The 25,700-nt window shown below is 35.6% G+C and overlaps 1 protein-coding gene across 2 annotated transcripts in view; it reads right to left on the minus strand.

Annotated features, from left to right (window-relative positions):
• The window catches only part of LOC138699979 (uncharacterized), a 70,108-nt gene that overhangs the window by 21,180 nt on the left and 23,228 nt on the right, over positions 1-25,700 (minus strand). For both annotated transcript variants that reach the window (XM_069826228.1, XM_069826229.1), the window contains exons 4-5: positions 14,096-14,181; positions 8,805-8,964 (exon numbers count right to left, since the gene is read on the minus strand). In XM_069826228.1, the coding sequence (XP_069682329.1) occupies positions 8,805-8,964; positions 14,096-14,181 (246 nt within the window). The remainder of the gene's footprint in view (positions 1-8,804; positions 8,965-14,095; positions 14,182-25,700) is intronic.

A 25,700-nucleotide genomic window follows, 5' to 3' on the forward strand; every position in this document is an offset into this window, starting at 1 on the left:
AGCTCAGGTCTTCCAAATCTCCTTTAGCCTATCATCTACTAGTATCTGCATCTAATAGCATTCTGAATATTCGGTTACTGTTCATCCTGATTATGTGGACCAGTCACTCTAATTTTCTTCTTTTTATTAGGATTTTTCTACAATAGCCTACAGTAGTTATCCTTCACCCAAAGAAAATTTTCTCCTCCACAAATCTCATCAGCGTCTTCTTCAGTAAGATTCCTTCCAGTCATACTCATAGTCTGACGCCATCCACCCATTGTTCTCTTGGCTTTCCTTTTCTTCCCCTTCCCTCCGCAGTCTACTCCAGCATTATCTTCATTATTCTTCCATTTTTCATCCTCTTCACGTCTACAAACCATTTTAATCTTCTTTTTTCAATTACTTCAATAACGTTCTTTTCTCCCTCCATAATTTCTCTAATTCTCTAATGTGCATGTAACACAACATTTTGTATCAATGACTTATAAATTATGGATTTGTTTTATTTAAAGGGCAAATCGCAATATAGCGAACCCAAAGCTACGCCCACGTCCCCTTCCACTTTTCCCCTACAAGCTCACCAGATACTCTAGCGGGAAAGAGTGGAAATAGGGTTTTAGGGTGGGGTGACATCTAGTGGAGGAAAGTGGAACAAAAAGAGTGAATGCGGCATCTATGAAGCAAAAGAGGAACATCGTCCAGTCTCTCTCTCCATAGATACCATGCGGATGCCAAAGATTATAATATGCTACATAATTGAAGAGGAAGGGTTGATATCAACTGAAACTCTAACCAATCAACAAGATAGACGACTTGTGAAATCTCTCTATTCCTTGCTCCATAGTTCTCCGTTTTTTCTTTTCATACGACTTTGCAGAGGGTAGTATTCGATCCGTCGATCTTCCAAACGAAACGCACACACGCTTTTTGGTCAAGCTTTAGACCTCTCGGCTATCGAGACGAGTTGGAGGTAGAAGGGAAAATGGATCTATTTATGTTCAAGGGGATTGCCATAACGTATTGCAGAACTGCAATGTGTGACGTTGCATATTTCTTTGTACGCACTTTGGTGTTGGGGCATGATGTACTCCTAAACTTCATCTCTCAAACTTACGATTCTACGCAAAATGAGGTCGTAATGTTTTATTCGAAGTATGTGTTTGTGTCTAATGCAAATTAAATTTAGTTGTATTGTGTTGTGTTGTGTGGAATGCGCATTAAATATGAAATACGTGCGAGGCGGTAGGCAGTGATCCACCGAAGCGGGGGCAGACAGTATACAGAGAGAGAGAGAGAGAGAGAGAGAGAGAGAGCAGGCGAGCGAGGTGCTGAGCGGCCACGGTGGGGATAACTTCCCCTACTGGCGTTCGCTGTATAGCGATTTATCCATTTAAAATATTCCTACTTCAAAGAACCGAGTTCAGCATGTTATTATACTTCTTTCTTCACTTATTCTTTTTTCAACTTTAGCTACATTCTTATAAATAATCACTTAGTGATTTAAGTCGGCGCTCATTCCGTCGAATCCCGGCCACTTTGTCACTCGTAATGAGTGCACCTCTGCACATAGTGTGTTGGACATTGTGCCACTGTCACACATCTCTGAGAGTGCATGATGGTTGGGCACAAAAGGGAAACTGAGAGGTGGAACTTAAACTGAGAGGGATTCAATCCGGCATCGGAACTGGAATCCGTTGTGGCTTAGTGGATAAAGCATCAGCACGTAGAGCTGAAAACCAGGGTTCGAATCCCGGTGCCGGAGAGAATTTTTCTCCGCTCCACCCATCCTTCATCGTAGTTTTTAAGTTAAAGGCATAAAGACAAAGAACTGTATTCAATATAAAAAATATAATGGAATACCTAAGAGTAAGACATGTGCATAAATATATTATAAACATTTAATAGTTATGCCCTTTTTGTATGAAACCCATAACATGAATCCTAATTATGCAATTCATTTGGAATTTTTACTGTATGAAGCTAACACTGCTATAAGATTACTGAACTATAATAAATACCATATGCATATTAGTTTTATTTGTAAAATTTTTAACCTTAGTGTTGCAAAAATAATATTTTTTTTTTCTTCATATAATATCCTATAAATAAAAATGTAAGTAATGGATTATCGTCACTGTAGTTCCAAACATATTCAATAACATGTAATGAACAATTTCTAAAAAATCATAGCACTGGAATGTATAGTTTTTGAGAAAAGACTTTAGATCCTGCAAAAAATGTATATTCGAAAGGAATGCACTGAAACAAGAAAAGGGGCGTGATGGCAGGTGCAGAATTTAATATTTAAACGTTTTTAATACAGTACTTTTAGACCATACCTGCACAAACAGCGCTCAACGAGCTGTGTTTACCGCTCGCCGAATCGGAGAGGAAGATATGTCAGAATGACATTGACTTGCTATAGGCACAGTCTAATACATGCAGTCGCGCAACTCATACGTATAAAATATGCCAACATTTGACAGCTGGCGCGAAGTAGCCCTCTAGCGGCAGGCAAGTTAAAAGTGTGCACACGATATATGATAACACATCAGAAAACGAGTTTTGCGTAATTTATTTTATATTTTTATGCTATACAGTAAGTGTATATGGTTCTTATTAATTTTACTTTAGAATCCTAGAAGAATTTCACACGCAGTTAATCTAAAAGTTTCAGAAGCTGGGAATAAATATAATTCTTTCTGCTCCTTACAACTGAATCATGGCCCTGATCACGTATCATGGTTTGAAATAATATAATTGTTCGTACGTGGACGGTTAATTCAATTCATTCCTAAATATATTTATGAATCACTGGAACTCTATATTTCCTGTGAGAAGAGTCAAAATCAATGGCTTCAAAATTGTAGGGCATATCTCGTAGGGTACATCGCGTGGTTAACTCCTCTCCCTATTTCTTGAGAAATTAACTACATTCCATACCGCAAATTGGGGTAAACTCGACCGCTGAGATAAACTTGAAAATAAAAATGGGGAGGATTTAAACCTTAATATGACAGACATTGATTTATGAAGTTCATTATTTGTTCAGTTCTTAAGAACCGGTATTTCCTTTATTATTTTAAGTCACAAATAGTGCTGATATTATGGTTTAAATTTTTATGGCAAGTTTACCGCATTTTACATTACATTTCCAGTTTTCACACATAAACTTAATTTTAACTTATCCTACCTATATAATACGTAATTTACATGCACTTACTGTCAATATGACATAGGTGAGAACAAATAAATGAACACACAATTTTGTTGAAAAAATTGTAACTTCAATTAACTCAGAAAATGTAGGTCTAATTTTATTTTCAGTGCAGAAGTGATGTAAGTCAAAAATGGGTAATGAGGGTTAAAGTAAACATTCTGTGAAGTACAGCGCAAAGTAGCCGTAAATATTGAATTTATTTAAACTATTAGTAGTCAGTGAATAGCACGAAGGATATATTAATTGCTACTTTGCGCTGTATTTATAGAATTTTTACTTTAAACCTCATTACCTAATTTTGACTTACACCACTTCTGCTCTGAACGACTCAAATAATCACTGGGAATGTAAAATCATCACAAATAACAGTCATGCAAATTATTACAGAAAAGATTGCTTTTTATATTAAATTTAAAAAGGCTCTTTTATTTCATGGGAATTTAATACGTCTGCCACATGAATCTACACCAACATATCAGAAATTTATCGACACAGTCTGGATTTATTCAAGAAGTAAATATTCTGCAAAAGGATTACAATACACCATGAATTCTTGAAAAATTAACACCATGATCCCTACTTGAATGCAATATAACATTCAACTTTTGAAAAATATAAAGAAAAAAACACGAATACAAAAATTATGGAATTACTTGCATTAAAAACTGTAGATACATCTTCCAAAATCGGAATGGTTACACATTTACACATATGATCTCTGCAAAAAAATAATATACTGTAACAGGTATTTACTTTGTTTTTATTTAAATTATCCTTCCTGACATACAAATAGGTAATTGATAACTAATAATTGTTTTATAGAACATAATACGTAGGCTACCTACAACGTGGATTATTGGTTATGACTGAGTTATGATTTTTCTCTTTGTCTTTGGGGATTCTGAAGAACGACAAATTCGGAGAATTAAACTTATTGTTACTGCAATTTTCGTCATTGCACACATTGTCTTTATTTCGACGCATGATTAAAACGTTATTATAACATCTCGCATCCCTTTAAAGCACGTGCTGGCTGAACGAAACTGTATCAACCCTATGATCAGTGCCTTGCCTGCCGCTTGGGCGCTAGTGTCACTAATGTTGGCAAAAAAAAGTGTTGAAGTTGCGCGACTGTATGTATTAGACTGTGCTATAGGTAGAGGAGAGGGAAACGACCACTCAGCTATCTAGTGGAATGCGGTGCGTATTCTCAGTAACTGTTTCACGTTGCTTACCTACTGCTACAGTACAGTATGGAGGAATCTAAAAGACGGAAAAGTGGTGATCAGGCAAATTCTTTCAATGTTGCATGGGAAAATGCTTATTTTTTTCATAGCTGCTGGAGTAAATACTCAGTGCTTTATCTGCCACAACATTTTGAATGGTAGAAAGAAACGTCACATAATGCGTCATTACGAGTCCAGACATAAATATACTAAAGATATCAATCTTCAACAATTTTAATATCTCTCTTCAGGAAATAGGCCAACTATGTGATATGTTGAATAAATTACGGGATTTCAGTCGTAAACTTACACTTTTCGTAAGTCAGTTTTGGGAAGGTAATATGGCTTACTTTCGAACGATAGAAACTGCTCGTGATGAAGCCATGATAAGCGATTATGTGCAAATATTAATTGAAATTCAAAATGATTTTAATTCTAGGTTCCAAGATCTTGTCTTAAGGTCCACACCTGTGGTCTAACGGTTAGCGCGTCTAGCCACGAAACCAGGTGGCCAGGGTTCGATTCCCGGTCGGGGCAAGTTACCTGGTTGAGGTTTTTCCGGAGTTTTCCCTCAACCCAGTATAAACAAACGCTGAGTAACTTTCGGTGTTGGACCCCGGACTCATTTCACCGGCATTATCACCTTCTTCTCATTCAACTGTTGATAAAGCGTCGTAAAAATCTTGTCTTAATTGGAAAAAAGTTTAAAGTTATCATAATAAATTCCTTCAACACCAGTTGAAACAATGTCATATACTGTAAGTTACAGGCGGACCTGGTTGGCGCAGTTGGTATAGCGCTGGCCTTCTATGACCGAGGTTGCGGGTTCGATTCCGGGCCAGGTCGATTGCATTTAAGTGCTCATTTAACCTTGGCAGTTTCGAGCGTCGTTAAATAAAACATAACATTTAACGATTTACAGCTCGGATTTATTAACCTTCAATATGGCCTAAGGGCTAAAGATCGTTCGAATAATACTACTAGCCTGGTTGAGTTTTACAAGATTAAACATTAGCAATAATATCCACGACTATACAGGCTGGCTGTGAAATGATTACTGTGTTTGGTTCAACATTTATATTTGTGAGCAACTGTTTTCTATAATCAACTTTAATAAAGGCATACATCGAACATTGTAACTGATGTTTCATTACGATCAGTAGGCTACTGTTCCTTTCAGCTGCCAACAGCATAAAACCTCGTTTCCATGTACTGATAAATAAAAATATAAGAAAATGATATTGTACATTTAAGTAGCTATAACATTTCTATTATTTCTGTAAAATAAATATTTCTGTATTAATTAATAAGTCCAAGATAGTTTTGCAAACACTGAACAGGAATTCATTTCACGGACCTCCTAATAGTACTTCCTTTTGTGTACATTTTGTACGAGATCACGCCTTTTTCCAGTCCACCCTATACAGAGCGCAGCTAATATCTGCATTCCGCTTATGGGCTGTGAACCGGCTCGGAGAGCGCAAACCTTGTGCAGGCCTGTTCTAGACCTTCTATAAATACAAATAAATTTATACAAAATGTAAATTACCCTATGTAGATTACGAAAAACATATTTCCAAAAAATCGATTTTTGACACCAAATTCATGACATAGGCCTACCTCCTTAATGAGAAAAGACACGGGCAAGAATGTCTCCAAGGTGACAGTCAAGTCACTAAACTCAAGAATACGATATATTGTTTATGTTTAATAATGACAATGCGTTGTTTATGTTGATATGGTAATATCAAATCTGTTTTCAATTCAGTAAGTTGACATAGTGAACTTTTCAAAGAAGACATGCTAGCTGAAGTTATGTACAGAGACAAAAACATATCCAAGCTTCTATACAGGGACAACCTCTACCACTTATATTCATGGCCTCTGTTATCACAGGATTTGTAATACTCGTTACATGATCAATGCTGATTTAGCGAGCATCGCAAGCTTAATAATTAAGAAGGATGAGACAGAAAATCACATATACTAAAAAGATATCATAGAGGTGAGTATGCTGAAAGTGTTCAACATAACACTAAAATCGTGACCAAGATAATCTTACCTGTAACATTTTCAACTTGACTTTCTTGAGAGTGGGGATTTTCGATATGAAAGCATATTTAATTCCAAACTGGACGCTTTGAAGTCTGGCCCCTACCCAGACTGAACATTTTAAAATTGAACTTTATATAAGTGGATACTTTCTCCATTTGAACCTTTTACTTACCTGAACGTTACAACATTATGAATATGTTTATACTTGAGATATTTTAGTCTCACACTACACATGGGAGAAAAACCTACTAAAAACATTAGAAATAATCTCAAAATTTTAACACACCACTCTAGAGGCATGAAGTAATCACTGTGAAAGTTACATACTTAATAGGTAGCAGTTCAGTATAGTGCACAACACTAACGAACTGGATAATTAGCAAAACATCTTTAGCATGACTTGTGGGCCATACAAAATCCCGCCTTCCATTCCTATGAGCGCGTGTCCTTATATATTCGGTCAGTCATGGTTTACTGTTATAATAAAATTATAAAAACAATTATAAACAATGGGTACCTCAGTCATAACAACCTCATAAAATATCAGATGAGACTATGAAGCAAATAATCAAAATAACGTCATTTGGTCCAAGCAAGCATCCGTTTTTGGTGCAAGAATAATTTAACATATTTTTTAATTCGCAGATATATTTACATAATTAAAAGTCGATCATTTTGGTCCAGGAAGCATACATTTTGATACAAGAATAATATTTTAACATGTTTCTTAATTACCATTTTATATAAAGAATTCAAACACGATCATACCATTTTATATAAAGAAATCAAACACGATCATTTGGTCCAAGGACAATCCGTTTTTGTTCGAAGGATAATTCGTTTAACATGTTTCCAAATTAGTCTGAATACATTATTAATTATTTTCACTATAATGTGCTTGTTTGTTAGGTACGCTTATGTTGTTTATAATGTTCTAAATTTGCAAACTGTGATAATGTTGTTTTCTTTGACAAGAAATTTAACGTAAAAGTTGTGATTTGTTTATTATTATGAGTGTTGCTTGAGGTTAAGAAGTGGATAAACAAACTAAAGCGAACTTGAAATTTAAGTAAAGATTTATCAAGATTATTGAAATGATATGTATTAAGAAGAAGAAGATCCCAGTGAGTAAAGCCATGTAAAGGTTAAGTGTTAAATGAGTATAACAAATTTTTTCTTTTAAAAACTTAAAATTATGTAACGACACATTAAAAGTGTTAAAATTTTTAAAAAAGGTTATGTACTTTAGACAGACGGCCCGTTTCGACGCCGGTGCTGCGTCATCTTCAGTGTCCTACGAACTACTGTTTTCTTTTGTGTAATTAGGGAGCGGAGTGAGTAAAGTTTTAGTACAGTGATTTTAAATAGGGTAGAAGTTAGGGCCGTATTCATAGACATTTTTAGCGCAGGCTTCCGGTGGATGATCAGCGAAACTAACGTTTTTCATATTCATAAACCAATGTTAGTGATATGAATAATTCGTCCCTCCTCTGGCAAAGTCGGGGCTAGTTTAGCACGCTCGTAGCGAGCTAGCGAAATGTCTATGAATAGCACTCTTAAAATTTAAGAACGACATTTTGAAAGAGTAGACTAATAATGAACAATAGAATATACTGTATGACAAATAGTAGATTGTTGCAATGACTTGAAACGTATCAAATGTAAAAGGCTAAAGTAGGAAGGGTAAGATGTGTTGTAGGAAGACCGTAATTATAAATAAATTATGTTAGGAAGAATAGAATGCAGGAGTGGAGTGAGTGGAGTGTGAACTGAGAGTAGTAATAACAGATGGTTCTTTTGTTCCCCATATAAAACATCCACATAATTTCGTCACATTTGTCCATATCGGTATCATTTCATAGCTTTCCCCGAGTGGGTACGAGTTGGTTCGGGTACTGGTGGAATAAAATTGTCTGTTCACAACGCGAACCTTAGCGCACTGTGAGTTCAGATGGGTTGAGAATGCGCCTAGTTGAAGGTTAGTCAACTAGACCAGGTATTTTATTTTCGTGCTGGTACATAAGATTTCGCTTCCCGCGAAAAAAAAGAAAATAAATAAATATATAAATAAATAAATAAATAAATAAATAAATAAATAAATAAATAAAGTGCACTTCAAAGTAGGGTACAAGTCAAATAAACATATGTAACAAACATTAGAAGGAAACTAAAAATCGACAGAGATTAACATTAAAAGATGGTGGATACATGTAGATTATTTAGTTCCTCTTAATAGCATATAAGCTACTTACAGTATTTAAGCAGTTCTGTCTCACGGTATAAAATTTTGTCTAGGCCTACATTATGAAACACTAACTCACCTTCGTTGATCACAACCGATATTATGAGGGTTGCCAACTCTACGGCGTAGGCTTCCAGGGTGCTTGTGAGGATGTCGCCGCACCAGGTGGCGATGATGATCTGCACCACCATGAGGACCAGGTGCCAACCGATCCAAGGGGTAACGAAGGACGCACTATCCTGTGGAAAGACATCATATTCGAATAAACTTCCGGTAATTTGATATTTGCTAGTTACTTATTATTAAAACGTGTAAGTGTTTCAGCTGCAGACACTTTAATATCCGGGGCATCATGTGACGGAGAGATGTAATGGATTATAAAAAATATTTATTTATTTTTTTAAGTTTTGAATCTGGAGTGTCACAATTTAAGTCCTGCAAGTATTTCCTCAAAATATTTATTATGAGAAGAGTAACTCCATATGTAGATGAAATTATTGGGGATCATCAGTGCGGTTTTAGGCGTAACAGATCGACTATTGATAAGATTTTTTGTATTCGACAAATATTAGAGAAAAAATGGGAATTATAAGGGTACAGTACATCAGTTATTCATAGATTTCAAAAAGGCATATGACTCGGTTAAGAGAGAAGTTTTATGTAATATTCTTATTGAATTTGGTATTCCCAAGAAACTAGTTCATGTAATTAAAATATGTCTCAGTGAAACTAACAGCAGAGTCCGTATAGGCCAGCTTCTGTCTGATGCTTTTCCAATTCACTGCGGACTAAAGCAAGGAGATGCACCATCACCTTTACTTTTTAACTTCGCTCTAGAGTATGCCATTAGGAACGTTCAGGATAACAGAGAGGGTTTGGAATTTAACGGGTTACATCAGCTTCTTGTCTATGCGGATGACGTGAATATGTTAGGAGAAAATCCACAAACGATTAGGGAAAACACGGAAATTTTACTTGAAGCAAGTAGAGCGATCGGTTTGGAAGTAAATCCCGAAAAGACAAAGTATATGATTATGTCTCGTGACCAGAATATTGTACGAAATGGAAATATAAAAATTGGAGATTTATCCTTCGAAGAGGTGGAAAAATTCAAATATCTTGGAGCAACAGTAACAAATATAAATGACACTCGGGAGGAAATTAAACGCAGAATAAATATGGGAAATGCGTGTTATTATTCGGTTGAGAAGCTCTTATCATCCAGTCTGCTGTCCAAAAATCTGAAAGTTAGAATTTATAAAACAGTTATATTACCGGTTCTTCTGTATGGTTGTGAAACTTGGACTCTCACTCTGAGAGAGGAACATAGGTTCAGGGTGTTTGAGAATAAGGTGCTAAGGAAAATATTTGGGGCTAAGCGGGATGAAGTTACAGGAGAATGGAGAAAGTTACACAACGCAGAACTACAAGCATTATATTCTTCACCTGACATAATTAGGAATATTAAATCCAGACGTTTGAGATGACCAAGGCAGGTACCACGTATGGGCGAATACAGAAATGCATATAGCGTGTTAGTTGGGAGGCCGGAGGGAAATAGACATTTGGGGAGGTCGTGACGTAGATGGGAGGATAATATTAAAATGGATTTGAGGGAGGTAGAATTTGATGATAGAGACTGGATTAATCTTGCACAGGATAGGGACCGATGGCGGGCTTATGTGAGGGCGGCAATGAATCTGGGAGTTCCTTAAAAGCCATTTGTACGTAAGTAAGGAAGTATTTCCTACAAATAGAAACATATTTTTATTTAGGTATATCTATCTAGGTGGGGGGCGGCGGTAATTCGTCAATACTAAAACCGTTACCCGTTTATGTTTTTAACTGTAGAAGGAAGTGAAATAACTAGTGGGGTATGTATATACAGGATGAAAGTGAAATAATTCTGCAGATTGAAAAGAGACTATAGGGTACACTTAAATGAATAGAAAACCTATATTACATTTTGTGATTAAATGTACGGTTAATTAGAAAATCAAATTAGAAGTTTCAACAGTCTGGCAGCATCACCTCTAACACACTGCTCTTTCTTCTCGTAATACAGATGTTAGACGCAATTCATACAGACAAGCGTAGACACGAAATGGATCGGACGTCGGGCGGAGAGTAAAGATTTGGTTTTTCTGAGCCGACTCATGCGACGTGCGAGGTGCGAGGCCCGCCTCGCACAAATCCAGAGTACACGAGAGATAGTGAGTGTTTCTATGGCTGCGAGGTACGCAGACCTCGCATCTCGCAGCCATAGAAACCACTCACTTTCTCTCTTGTAGTCCGGATTTGTGCGACGCGGGCCTCGCATCTCCCACGTCGCATGAGTCGGCTCAGAAAAACCAAAGCTTAAAAAATCCATGCCACACTTCCGCGTCGCACAGCTTTCATAATGTCTTCTTCAGATGATGAGGATGCCCGGCTATCGTACAACTCGCTGAAATTAAAAAATAGTTAAAAGTTCGTGTGCACCTTTTGTGGTTGAAAAAAAATAAGGATGCATGGCATATCCGATCGATGTGATGAAAGAATTGAACATGTATTCCAGAATTTTTATATAATGTCCCACCAATATTTCTATACAATATTATTATACAATCTCCTCATAAAATTGAATATAAAATTCAAAATCGTAGCGAATTTTGTTTTACAGTCAGACGCCATGTGTCGTTTTGAAGGGTCACTCGTGACTGGAAAGAGGCGAAGTGCTGACTTCGGAGTGGCGCGCCCCCACCCCGTCTTCTCTGTGTGCATTGATACATTTCTTTATATGGAAGAGACTCAAAAAGCCATCATGCCTCCGCCCGATGTCAGAGCCACGCCTTCTCTGTGTGAATTGCGCCTATGAGGGCAACGAACTCAGGTCTGTCCCACTAGGTGAACCCCTCCCTCTCTGGCTACGACGTTTCAATCTTCTCGCATCGTTCAGTGGCTTGAAATTAGTTGTTTTTAAATTAAATGTAGATGAAAACCGTCCTCATTACAATCTTGCTCGGTTTGGAGTGGATTAGCTCTTCTGCTAGGGCAGGAAAATGAAATATGAGAGCTTCATTTCATGAATAATAATAATAACAATAATAATAATAGTAATAATAATCATTATCAATAATGAATTCATTCAAGGTTGCAGTTTAACACCATCGATATCTCACACTGTGCATCTACAAGTCAATTCGACTGAGGGTCATGCACATAAAACATAATCGATTAAACAATTAATAAGTCCGTTTCAAATAAAACGCATAATGCGATGTCTACGAAATCTGATGAAACCTGATAGAAATTTATCCGAACCTATTTTTGTGCCAATCAATAATAACTGCAACTCGATGGCGGAATTAGACCGTGATTTTTAGATCACCGTGATAAAATCACAGGTCAGTGATTATCTGCTCGTCACTGGTCTCCACTGCCAAAGCAGACACTGCAATGACGAATTAATGAATTAATTAATCAATGAACCAATAAATGAATCACTGAATTAGTCAATGAATTAATCAATGAATTCATAGGTGAATGAATCAATAAGTCGATGGATGAATGGATGGATGATTGATTGATTCACTGTAGTGAGAGAAGAAGAATTATCAATTAAATAGTAGGCCTACACGATGATAATGGCGTCCTTGCAAGGGCTCTTGGAACTTCTGTATGGCTCAATGTGGTCTGCATTTGTCGTCCACCCACAAAGAGTGAGAAACAACTCGAATATTCATTCGTTAAACCGAACACTGAGACACTGCGCGAGACGGAAGAGCTTTGCATACAGACTACAGGGCCAGGTGTTTAATAGCAATATATAATTTCTATTTTTCGCAACCGGTTGTGCACGACTCTAGCTCAATTTATAACCAAGAAATGTAGTCATCACCACTAGTATTACCATGACTCTGAGATAATGAATTCAATTTCACTGGTGCTTCCAAGACACAAATATAATTATTCACATTAAAAGACCAGCAGAGGTCAGTAACATCATGTAGTTTATATACAGAAAGTAACTTACTTGAAGGAGGATTTTGGGTTTAAATCATTATACAGGGACATCATTTTATTTTTTACTTAAATTTGTATTGTACCTGAGTTTTTGAATGTACTTCACTCCCACCCCTTCTACTAGTGAACTTCCAACCGTTCTCCATACTGAACCAAGACCGCGTAAGCAGTCAAAGTCGCCTTAAGGTCATAGTAAAGAGTACTGAGTTAGTGAGTATAGTACGTTCCAGAAATATGTTCGCGTTTCCCAGTGACAAAAGAACTTTCAATATCGAATCATATTTTCGCATGGGTACTGTCGTCCGTTTGCCTACGTCGCATCCCGGTTTCCCCCACCCGCTTCTGCTTGTCCCTCTGTAAAGGCTAGTGGCTGTGGTGTCTTAGCTATTTTCTAAAAATATTAATTTCTGTTAGGAATTGGACGTCTACGTGATATTACACAACTGTTTAAAATAATTTAAATAAAAGGGCCTCGTTGAGTAATTAACTGTGACGTGATTTCTCCTCTTTCTACGACCCTGCGACAAAACCACTTGGACTCACAGTAGATAGCATGTCTGAGTAATTTTATATTTTCGGATCGGGCAAAAGTGAAGATTGGATTTACAGTACGCAAGGTACTCTTTTATAGAGTAGATATAGAATTATTTCAACATGAGTTACTAATACGAAGGACGAAACTGGTAATTGGAATTAGGTACAATAATCTATACTGCGATAATATGCACAAAAGAACTGAAGTCTGTATCGAAATGAACGGCCACCATTTTCAAAAATGTGTTTAAATATCCATATTATGATTATTTTTCAATTTAACGTCATTCTCCATATTGTCCGCTAATGTGCTGTAGACAGTATAATATACACTGCATAATGAATACGTCCGAATGGAAAGCTAAATTCGTGAGTAAAAACAGTTATTGTTAATACCGTACTGAATGTTGATTAAACAAAAGCCTAATGAAAATTATCAAACTCAAAATCGCTATATTTCCTAGTTTACGTAAATTAACTACTTTTCTTCCTCCTATACGTAGTAAAGGGATTTGTTTGTATTTTACGCCAGTATCATCGAACTCCAGTCGTGGAAGTGGGTAGCAAACGGTGTTTCCGGTTCTCAAAGGTATAGTCAGGTTAATATTAGAAATGTTAGTAAAAATAAAATGATGTCCCTGTATAATGTTGAGATTTAACATTTCCGATGTTTCAGAAATAGAAATTCCATCATCAGAGTCGTTATCACCCAATAAGAATAGGCGACTCTTCCAGGTTTTGGTGAAGTTCCGAAACATCGCAAACGTTAAGTCTTGACACAAGGTTAACATTCCAATCATAGCGATAATCTCTCTCATGAAGGTAACTTACGTTTATGGCTCCATAAAGTAGGGCGACATTGACGATTAGCCAAAATATGGAAGTACATTGGGCCAAAATAATAAGAGCAGCTGTACCTGAAACACACAAGCACAAGTTTCTTAGATTATTACGCTATTATTATTATTATTATTATTATTATTATTATTATTATTATTATTATTATTATTTGGGGCTAAGAGAGATGAATTTGCAGAATAATGGAAAAAGCCACAGAACGCGAACTGTACGCATTGCATTCTTCACCTAACATAATTAAGAACATTAAATTCAAACGTTGAGATAGGTAGGACATGTAACACATCTGGGTGAATCCAGAAATACGTATAGAGTATTAGTTGGGAAAACATGAGGAAGTGGAGGCCGTGACTTAGATGGGAGGATAATGTTAAATCGATTTGAGGGAGGTGGGATATGATGCTAGGGATTGGATTAATCTTGCTCAGGATAGGGGCCGATGACGGGCTTATGTAAGGGCGGCAATGAACCTCCGAGTTCTTTAAAAGCTTTTTGTAAGTAAGTAAGTATTACTACAACTCGAGGAGTTGTGTTGGTATCGTGCAGGTAGAGTCAATGACCTTGGCCGCATTGAATAGTTGAGAGTAGGAGGGAACGAGAGAGGAGATGTAATATTCCTACGTGTTTAAACCAGGCGCTACACAGCACCAATTTTACATCGTTGCCGGGACGAATACTGCCGCTTGCTTCACTGCGGAGCCAGTAAGTATAAAAAAGGTAACGGCAACCCCATGACAGGCCAGGGCGGGAGGTTAAGGCTCCCACCTTTACAGACAATAAGCATGTAGTGGCAGTAGGGGTGTCAATCCTATGTGCCTGCTGCCTTTACCCTCAAGGAAGTGTCCCTGGTACTCATTTCTGTTAGAGACTAGAAGGATTAGATCCATGGAAAAATCCATGACCCCATCGGGAATCGAACCCGCGACTCTCCGGCTTTGTAGCGTTACGTCTTAACCGCGATGCTATCGCGTGTCCCCCTGTTAGTATACGCAACAACTATTTTACTCGAGATAGGTATGTTAGAGCTATAATTTATTACTTAGTAAAATTTTATTCAGAAATGCAAATGAAAGCTCATTATGCTTAAAATTTTATGCGTTTGAGCATAATTTACATATCGCATAACATTTTGGTAAGAATATTTCCGAAATAATCACAATATGGGAGGAATATATTATACATATCTAGCTTATAGTAATTCAAAATAATTATTAACTTTCTTATTGCGAACAGCCAAATAACAAATGTCTTATAATTTGAAAAGAACCCTTTTCGTTTCGATTTTGAACCATTTAAAGTAACCAATAAAATAAAAATTTACTCCTAGCACAAATTTCGGTTTAAATCATTTAGAATCTAATTTTATTATAACTGACTGTTGAAAAGTATAACTCTTTTTCAAATTTTCTTGCACTATGAAACCTATGGTCATTCCCACATGTCTTCTTATAACGTACAATGAAGAACATTTTATATAAGAACTCAACTTTGCTAACTGGTCGGCCAGTTGTAATGATTATGCCACTTTTTAAGAAAAAAAAATACATCATAAAAATGTTTATTTTATTTAAATTAAGTCTAATGTTTCATAAAATTTAAAAATACGAACATAATTGATGAATAATATATAATTTTTGTCTGTAACAATGAAATTGTATAAGTACAACTATAGGATGCAAAGTGTTATGACTGTTCCTTGGTCATAGCTGCGAGCGCATCTCCAAATTCATACAGCTATATCTTCGTATCAATTGAAAATAGGATACATATCTTTATTAGCTTTTTTTAATACTCAGCATTGTCGATATTGTAATGCATACAGTACCAAAATATTTACTCTTTTCCACAAACACACTGTAGGCCTATATAGGCTATAATGTGTTTGTTGTCAAAGTATTGGATTGCAGCCTAACAGTCACCGAATATCGATTAGCTACTGCGATCGTATTCGATACGCCACTTCACTGTTTCTCGAATGCGTATAATTTAGTCTGATACACTGGAGTGGTATAACATAAACGTAGACCTCAACGCTTTTTACATACCTCTATGTTGCAGTGTTTTTAAATAAGGATGTAATACGGACAGAATTTTTCACGTTTTCCCGTTGAGTTATTTACAACTAAGTTTTACCAAATTCTCAAATGCGAGTTCAATAAGAATTTGCGTCCACCGCTGGCGCTGTGGAGAACGATGTTAATGTCCGACTGTGAAATGAGCGGGTCCGGGTTCAAATTCTGGCTGTGATAAGTTACTTGGTTGAGAATTTTCTCAGGGTTTTCCCTCAAGCCATTAAGAGTAAATGCTCTTCGGCTCTGGACTCTGGAATGATTTCGCTGGCACTATCACCTTTATCTCCTCATACGCTACATAAATGTCGCAGTTGATAAAGCTAAATAAATAAATAGGCCTAAAATGAATGAATGAATGAATGAATTGATATATGAATGGATATATGAATAAAATGAATATATGAATAAAATAGATGAATTAGACAGATAGATAGATAGATAGATAGATAGATAGATAGATAGATAGATAGATAGATAGATAGATAGATAGATAGATAGATAGATAGATAGATAGATAGATAGATAGATAGATAGATAGATAGATAGATAGATAGATAGGCAGACGGACGGACGGATGAATAATAAATAAATAAATAAGTAGATGAATAACTAGATAATTAATTTAATAATCAATTAATTAAATAATTAATTAAATAAATAATAAATAAAGAAATAAATGATCTGCAACTTATAAATTCAGTGTGGAAATAGATGTAGGCCTATGTAAATATTACTATAAAATAGGCAGGTCTATATGACATGAGTCAACCAGACTGTTACGGGATTATGAAGCTTAGGTCAGTTCAGAACTGGTTTACCCAGAGTTTTCTGTCATCCCTAATAGATCCCGATGGAATTTCATCATTAAGCGCTAGCATGATGACGTGTTAACTTGTGTTCTATATTTGTTCAGGGTGTTATGAATTTAAATACATATTATGACATTTGTTGGAAAAATCAATACGTACTGAAAATTTCTCTGAAAATTTTTCCTTACTACAAGAGCTGGTCTAATATTTATCCAGCTAGCATGTTCTTTGAGAAAAATAGGCCTATAACATTTAAACATCTGCGAGATTAGGCTGTCCCCAGTGCCCCTCGCCTTCTGAAAATATTTAGTGAATCGCTTGCATGAAAACTTGGTCCAACTGCAGTCTGAACTTAAGTGTGAACCTAACTGTTCCATGATATGTAAGTGTACACGTCGATACTCGGTCCCGAAATTTTCCAAGTACACATCCAACTTCGGTCTCAGAATTTTCTAAGTACACAATTGTCAATAGAAGGAACGTTATCCACCATGTCAAAATATTCTATATATGTTAGATACATCTATAGCATTCGAAAAATTCTATTCCTTTTATTTAGATTTTTTAAGGAAATCTTGCGGAACTACATTTTATACATAAATTAAGGAAGTCAAGTGTAATCTATAACCACTAGGTATTCCATTCGTATTATTATACAATTTTTAATCTCTATAGAAGCATTTGAAATGTGAATATGGAGAAGAATGGAACGTGTGAAGTGGAGAGACAGAATAAGAAATGAAGCTGTGTTGGAAAGAGCGGGCGAAGAAAGAATGATGCTGAAACTGATCAGGAAGAGGAAAAGTAATTGGTTGGGTCACTAACTGAGAAGAAACTGCCTACTGAAGGATGCACTGGAAGGAATGGTGGACGGGAGAAGAGTTCGGGGCAGAAGAAGATATCAGATGATAGGCGACATTAAGATTATATGGAGCATAGGCTATTATGAGGAAACGAAGAGAAAGGCAGAAAATAGGAAAGATCGGAGAAAGCTGAGCTTGCAGTGAAAGACCTTCCCTTGGGCAGAACACTAAATGAATTAATTATCATTATCATTATTATTATGGAGATGCATTGTCACCTCTATTTTTTAACTTTGCTCTAGAATATGCCATTAGGAAAGTTCAGGATAATACAGAGGGTTTGGAATTGTACGGGTTATATCAGCTTCTTATCTATGCGGATGACGTGAATATGTTAGGAGAAAATCCACAAACGATTAGGGAAAACACGAAAATTCTACTTGAATAGGGAAAACACGGAAATTCTACTTGAAGCAAGTAAAGCGATAGGGTTGGAAGTAAATCCCGAAAAGACTAAGTATATGATTATGTCTCGTGAACAGAATATTGTACGAAATGGAAATATACAAATTGGAGATTTATCCTTCGAAGAGGTGGAAAAATTCAAATATCTTGGAGCAACAGTAACAAATATAAATGACACTCAGAAGGAAATTAAACGCAGAATAAATATGGGAAATGCCTGTTATTATTCGGTTGAGAAGCTTTTGTCATCTAGTTTGCTGTCGAAAAATCTGAAAGTTAGAATTTATAAAACAGTTATATTGTCGGTTGTTCTATATGGTTGTGAAGCTTGGACTCTCACTTTGAGAGAGGAACAGAGATTAAGGGTGTTTGAGAATAAGGTTCTTAGGAAAATATTTGGGGCTAAGAGGGATGAAGTTACAGGAGAATGGAGAAAGTTACACAACGCAGAGCTGCACGCATTGTATTCTTCACCTGACATAATTAGCAACATTAAATCCAGACGCTTGAGATGGGCAGGACATGTAGCACGTATGGGCGAATACAGAAATGCATATAGAGTGTTAGTTGGGAGGCAGGCGGGAAAAAGACCTTTGGGGAGGCCGAGACGTAGATGGGAAGATAATATTAAAATGGATTTGAGGGAGGTGGGATATGATGGTAGAGACTGGATTAATCTTGCTCAGGATGGCGGGCTTATGTGAGGGCGGCAATGAACCTCTGGGTTCCTTAAAAGCCAATAAATAAGTAAGTATCATTATTATCATTATTATTATTATTATTATTATTATTATTATTTATAAAGTTCATTGATCGGTGTTGCCTCATGATATGGGGTGATACCGATCACTTATCCATTTGCCTTATCTGGTGATCGAAATTAGACAAATTAGGTGTTACCGAACTGATCACAATTTTATGTTTTTAAAAAATATATATATTATCAAAACAGCACTAAAACATGAAGAAATAAATCTGTCATACCTATACGAAAATGCAAGTCAGAATAGTCGAAAAAAGTATATTTTACTTATCAAAATAAAATTAATAAAATATTGATATATAGTCTATTGATTCATTACAGATCAAGGTGTTTGCTATGAAATGACTTTCAAAGTATTTGTGTGGGTTTAATTTTTCAATACGGATGAAAGTCTTAAATTATGATAAACAAGGGAAGAATTTCGTATTCGTAAAAAAAAATCAATATGTATAACAATGACGAAGGAAAATTCTACTATAAATAGTAAAAAAATTACCTCCTTTGTGCATTATATTAAAAGCAAGTATAATTTACATACCAAAGCAATATAAAACAACGGGAAGCTAAACTCTTGATTTAAAACAGAACCGAAATTAAAAGCAATCTTGAGTGAGGTAAATGAATAAAATTCGCAGAAATCGCAATTAGATGACTACGATAAACATGCTATTGTATTCGTTTCATCACGAATAAAAAATCCATAGGTCAAATATATATGAAGTGTCTCTTCCAATTTCATCTGCAAGTGGGCGAAATGTGTGCGTCAGGTGACTGAAACAGAGAAGCTTCGCTGCAGGGTGCTGACGACAGAATTGAGAGCCGTGATTAAATCGTTAGAAATACTGGCGGCAATTTGTCGTCTACACAATGAAAAGATACACAGTGTCTCTTAACCTGTGGTATACTCCCATACCTAGCGTTTTTTAGTGTAACTAGCAGTGGCTGTTCGTGCTTAAAAGGACAAGAGATTCATTACTTTTATGATTTTACATACTTTTATAACAATTTAAACAATCTTATTTCTGAAAAATAAAAAAAAAAATACTACAGTTCTTTAAAGTAGATAATTACCTTAAAATGAGCCTGTTGTTGATGATGATGATGATGATGATGAATTATCTTTGAAAGAACATAGCGATTTTTCCTTACGTTATCATTCTGTCTTTCAACATTCTGCCTGAAAGCTGAGCTAAGCTGTTGCCTAATTTCTATTCTTCCAAGGACTGTTAAATCTAGGCAAGCATTCTTATTAGTAGAGCTAGGATTTATATTTAGTAAGATTTAAGAATGACGCCGAGTATAGTTCAGTCGATGTGATGCCGGATAGGAAGTTTTAAGCCTGGTTGATAAGACTGGAAATCCAAGAAAAGTAACAAGGACTAGACAATGCAGCCATGGATAAATATATAATAGAATGCGAAACTGCGGTCAGCACGATCTGGCGGCAGAGGGCTGAAATAAGATGACCAGCACCCAACGTCGTACGTGGTGAACATTAGAACTACGTGTTGGGTATATTACCCAGACTTCTCTATTTATCCATTCGAGAAATCGAGATATTGCTCGAGGAGACAAGATGGCAGACAGAAACTTGTTGAAAAGTGAACATAAAGTGATACTACGTGTGTGTATAAACAGTGATGTTTATGTACGTTGTAAAAATAGTGTTGTTGAATGTATTGTAAAGTAATAGTAATATAATAAATTTGAACTATCTAAGTAGTTCTTGCAGACTTTTCCATTGCGCTGTACAATGAATACCCAAAGAATACAATCCCAATTATCTAATCTTTGGCTTTATTTTTTGTCTCTGTCTGGTTATATTTTAATTGGGTAGTGTAAAATAGATCGTCTCTTTTATCTTCCTTTTGGCTCCGGTAAGAATTTTCAGTAGAAGATGCTGTGAGGAACAAAAGTGTAAATGTTTTATTTTAAATTGGGTTAGTTTTGAATATCGATGAGGGTGGGAGGAAATACTTTCTGCACAGTTCAACATTTTCGTCACCAAGTGCTAAATGCATGGAGTAATTAGTTACTCTTTTCGCTACTTGGTGCGCTGCTAGATGTAATAATGCCCCTCTTCCCAACAGGAGCAGCAAGATCAATTTCTACAACAGCGGCTCTAGTATGTGTTACGGTAAACTCAGTAAGTTTCGCATCCTAGTATATATTCATCCATGATGCAGCTTTTAAACCTCCGCTATTTTATAAGTGGTGGTTAAAGGTAAGCATTCACTACATCGTATCGTACTCCTCGTACGAATCGCCGCAACGGATATTTTAAGTGCAGTGCGTTCACTGTAACGGCTTCACCTCATCGCCTCATCGGATTCCCCTATCAGCTGTTTAAAACATGATATCGTACGATATTGACATTACTGAAAACAGAGGAGTTGAGGTTAGGTATATTAATTACGTCTGTTAGCGAATAAGAATTTGTAATTGCTACATGCGTCTTAATTGAAGAGGAAGAAACGAAAGAAATATTGGTTACATAATATATTTTCAAGAAAAGACTTGATTACAGTAATGGGAACGCCTCAAATTATATAATTCTTCGCAATTTTCTACAAGCGAAATAAGTTTTCCGTCTGCCATTTTGGCGCGACACTGAACATGGCACAACATTAATAGTAACAATTGACCAATTAAAATTGATTTATTAAAGAAGGCCATGATCGCACGCATCGGAAAAGTTGCCCATCCGAGAAACGTGGACGGATTTGCCGACAGGCGATGCGTCCGATACGATGTAGTGAACGCGGTTACATAACAATTACAGCAAAGATAGTCTTTTTCCGATCCGTGCGATTCGTCTGATCCGTGCGATACGATGTAGTGAACGCTTACCTTAAGAGGATTAAAGACCCTTAGCGCTAACTAATGGAAGTACTGAATGACAAAAATGCCAAGTATAAGGAGTGGGGGGATATGGCTTGCTTGTTTACTAACTATACCGACTAAAAATATTAGCTTTTACTACATACGAATCCTAGCTTTACTTATGAGCAATAGATTCCTCATGCTTCTTAATTTTCTGTGTCAAATGGCTTAAATCTGACACAGCAATGCATGTCCAGATCATATCTTTACCCTTAGCAAGTAGCAGGCACGGGAAACAAAATAATTTATTTATAGATTCACAACCGCAAATCCAGCTGTTTCTTTCATATATTTTTACATTAAAAGCCCTGAAAAATGTCTTACGTCAGCTTGTTTGTGCTTGCTTTAAATCGAGTTGAGGTAACGGCCTTCCAAGGTTCTTTATTTTACACTTATCTTACAAGATTGAAACTGAAAAATTTGTTTGTAAAAGATAATAGACACTATTCATTTTCTTTGGAAACGAATACTAGTCACACTCACACTTACACCAGCGTATAGATAATTATATAGTATGGACACTTCGCGTCGGTATCTTTGATGTAGCAGGACTTATTTCAATGACCTTCAAACCAGTTTGAGCGTGAAATTCTGCTTTCTTCCAGGAGTTGGCACTGACATCACACCAGCTAGCAGTTGACACAGCGGAAATATAACACATACAATTAATACATCTAGGTACATTATGTACTCAAATAAAATAAATTGGACCGATGAAATAATAAATCCGTCATTAACTGTAATGTGTAGTCTCAGAAGTTCCTTTATAATGAGAGTAGAGACGTTGACCCTAACAACAAATAATATGTAATGATTTGATAGCGCTGAAAATGGAAAAACAAAACTCCTATGAGAAGTAAAACCATATCCGTATATTATATTGTATGCAAATATTAAACGAATTTGATACATAATTTTATAATGTATTATATTATTTTATAATATAATTTATTATATATAACATATAAAACATTATTATTACAACTAGTTTGCCGCTGAGAAATAAGGAAAAGCTGTTAACTTGAATTTAGTTGAAGCAAAGCGTTACTGGATTATGCAGTAAGGTAGGCGATGTTTGAATCCTGTGTCACATCTCTATTCTCAATTATTATCTTAGCGTGTGCTCGATTACGCTAACTTCTAGCGCTTGAAAGTGGAACTAAACGCAGGCGCACAGAGAAACATAACACAGGAAAATTCGCTGTGTCCATTCTATATAATCCCTATTCGCTGGTTACACAAACTGCAATACTGATAACAATAACAGTTCTGTTGTGTCGTAGCTATGGAAATCCTTGTACCGTAATTACTACTAAAGAAAGCGAAGCAGACAAAGAAAAGCAGAATTCGGAGCATAATAAGACTACGGTTACTCTAGGATCGTGAAATTGACGTTACTGCTTCAGTAGTTGTCGAAATCTCTACAGGAACTGGAGCGTATTTATCCCGGTCCTTGTTTGTGATAGTGATCTAATTCGTCTTGACCAGCTGGATATAGAACACGAAGAAACTAAGCAATCCTTCAGGGAAAGGAAATGAGTTTTCTTATCAGGTGAGTACACATAAATGAAACATTACCAAGTTGACAAATACTTTCTCATTATACCTTTCCGCTGTACTTCAAAATATCGCTTATATACAAAGATTGTGTCACTTAAATATAATTTAAAAACATGTTTTTGTTAATGTGTCACTTACAGTTGAGCTACTACAAAGACAATTTAGTATGATGTTCTCATATGGATGTTCCTCCCTTAGATTGAATAAAATGAAATTTGAAAAATTGGCACTTAGCACATTTAGAATCTTAGATCTTCAATTAGAAATAATAATATGTATTTTATCTACAGGTTTTTCTATTTTAGCTTCTAGTCCGACGCTATGTACTGAGATAAACCTATTACCTACACTGAGGTACGCAACAACCTAGCATAATCTATGGCATAAACTGTAAATTTAACCCTTTTACAACGATACGGTTCAGATCCCTGTTGTGCACGGGGTTTTGGTTCGGTGGGGTGAGGTTTCCAATAACTCCAATCCTCCGTCTTTTCCAGCGATTCAAAAGCAATGGGATGAAATAATTACTATTCTCTCTTGTTAAGAAGTCCCTTCAATGGTTTGACATGAAATATCTTTCTATCAACGAAAATAAAACCATAATTATTCCATTCTCATTATCTGAAAAATGTAACAAACCTCCTACATCTATATTAAGTATTAAATTACATAATTCTGATTGTTGTCTTATACAGTGTAAATGTCCGATTATTAAAGAGTCCTCTGAAGTTAAGTATTTAGGCATAATTTTCGATAATAATTTAAAATGGAACCAACACATTAATTAACTTTGTAATAAATTACGTAAAATAGTATATTATTTTGTTTTATTGAGGAATTACTTGTCAATAAGTTTATTACGTACAATATATTTAGCTTTATTTCAATCGGTAATTATGTATGGAATTATGGGATGGGGTAGCTCATTTAAATCCAATTTTATCCACTTTATTTATTACAGAAGAAAATAATTAAAATATGTCTTCATAAACCTATTGATTTACCATCTCAAAATTTGTTTCTAGACTTTAATGTACTTAACGTAAGACAAATTTATTATATCGTATTAATAAAATTCATATATAAAAATCGAAATAATTTTGAATTGTATTCTCATAGTTATGAAACAAAATGTATGAATTCTTTAAGATTGTTTGAACCAAAATGCAACACTATTAGAGTATTTAATCATAGTAATAATTTAGGCCCAAGAATATATAACAAATTTATATTTAAATATCCTAATATTGTCAATTACAATAGTTCTAGTATTAAATTTAAAAAGTTATGTATGGATTTTATAAAAATTGAAAAATTGTAAATTTAAATTTCTATACTATAATTGAAAATTGTATTGTATAATTATTAATTATAATTGTATTGTATAAGTATTAATTTCAATTCAGGAATCCGCCCCTGAGCACGAGTTCTACTCTTTCAGGGGCGAGCTAAAGTTTCTCTGTATATTTTATATTTTATGTTACAATTATTAGCAAAATAATAAATAAATAAATAAATAAATAAATAAATAAATAAATAAATAAATAAATAAATAAATAAATGCATAAATAAATAAATAAATCATCTTTTTCTTCAGGTACAGATCGTGCTCATTTTTTGGCTCGTTTTTCAGGATCTTGGCTTCACGCAATTCCTTCCACTAACATCGGTACCCTTATGGATTCCAGATCCTTTGAAGTTTCCATAGCTTTACGCCTCGATTGCAAAATCTGTCACATTCATAAATATATCTGTGGTAATATCGTAGATTATTATGGCCACCATGCCTTAAGTTGTTAAGTAAGGGCTGTCTCTCTTGTCACTCATCGCTTAATGGTAACATTTAAAAAATCATTAACATCCTCAGGAAGTCGACCTGGTTGGCGAATTGGTATAGCGCTGGCCTTCTATGCCCAAAGTTGTGGGTTCGATCCCGGGCCAGGTCGATGGCATTTAAGTGTGCTTAAATGCGACATGCTCATGTCAGTTGATTTACTGCCATGTAAAAGAACTCCTGCGGGACAAAATTCCGGCACATCCGGCGACGCTGTTATAACCTCTGCAGTTGCGAGCATCGTTAAATAAAACAAAATTTTAAATTCCTCAGTGATTCCATTAATCTCAGAACCTTCCGGGATCAGCCGTTCAGACGGCAAAAGACCAGATGGTTTGACTCTAGTCCCGTTAAGTGTAGGTAAATCTTTAATTTAGGATTCCACATGT

This window comes from Periplaneta americana, chromosome 5 (assembly GCF_040183065.1).
Source record: "Periplaneta americana isolate PAMFEO1 chromosome 5, P.americana_PAMFEO1_priV1, whole genome shotgun sequence".
Classification (NCBI taxonomy): Eukaryota; Metazoa; Arthropoda; class Insecta; order Blattodea; family Blattidae; genus Periplaneta; species Periplaneta americana.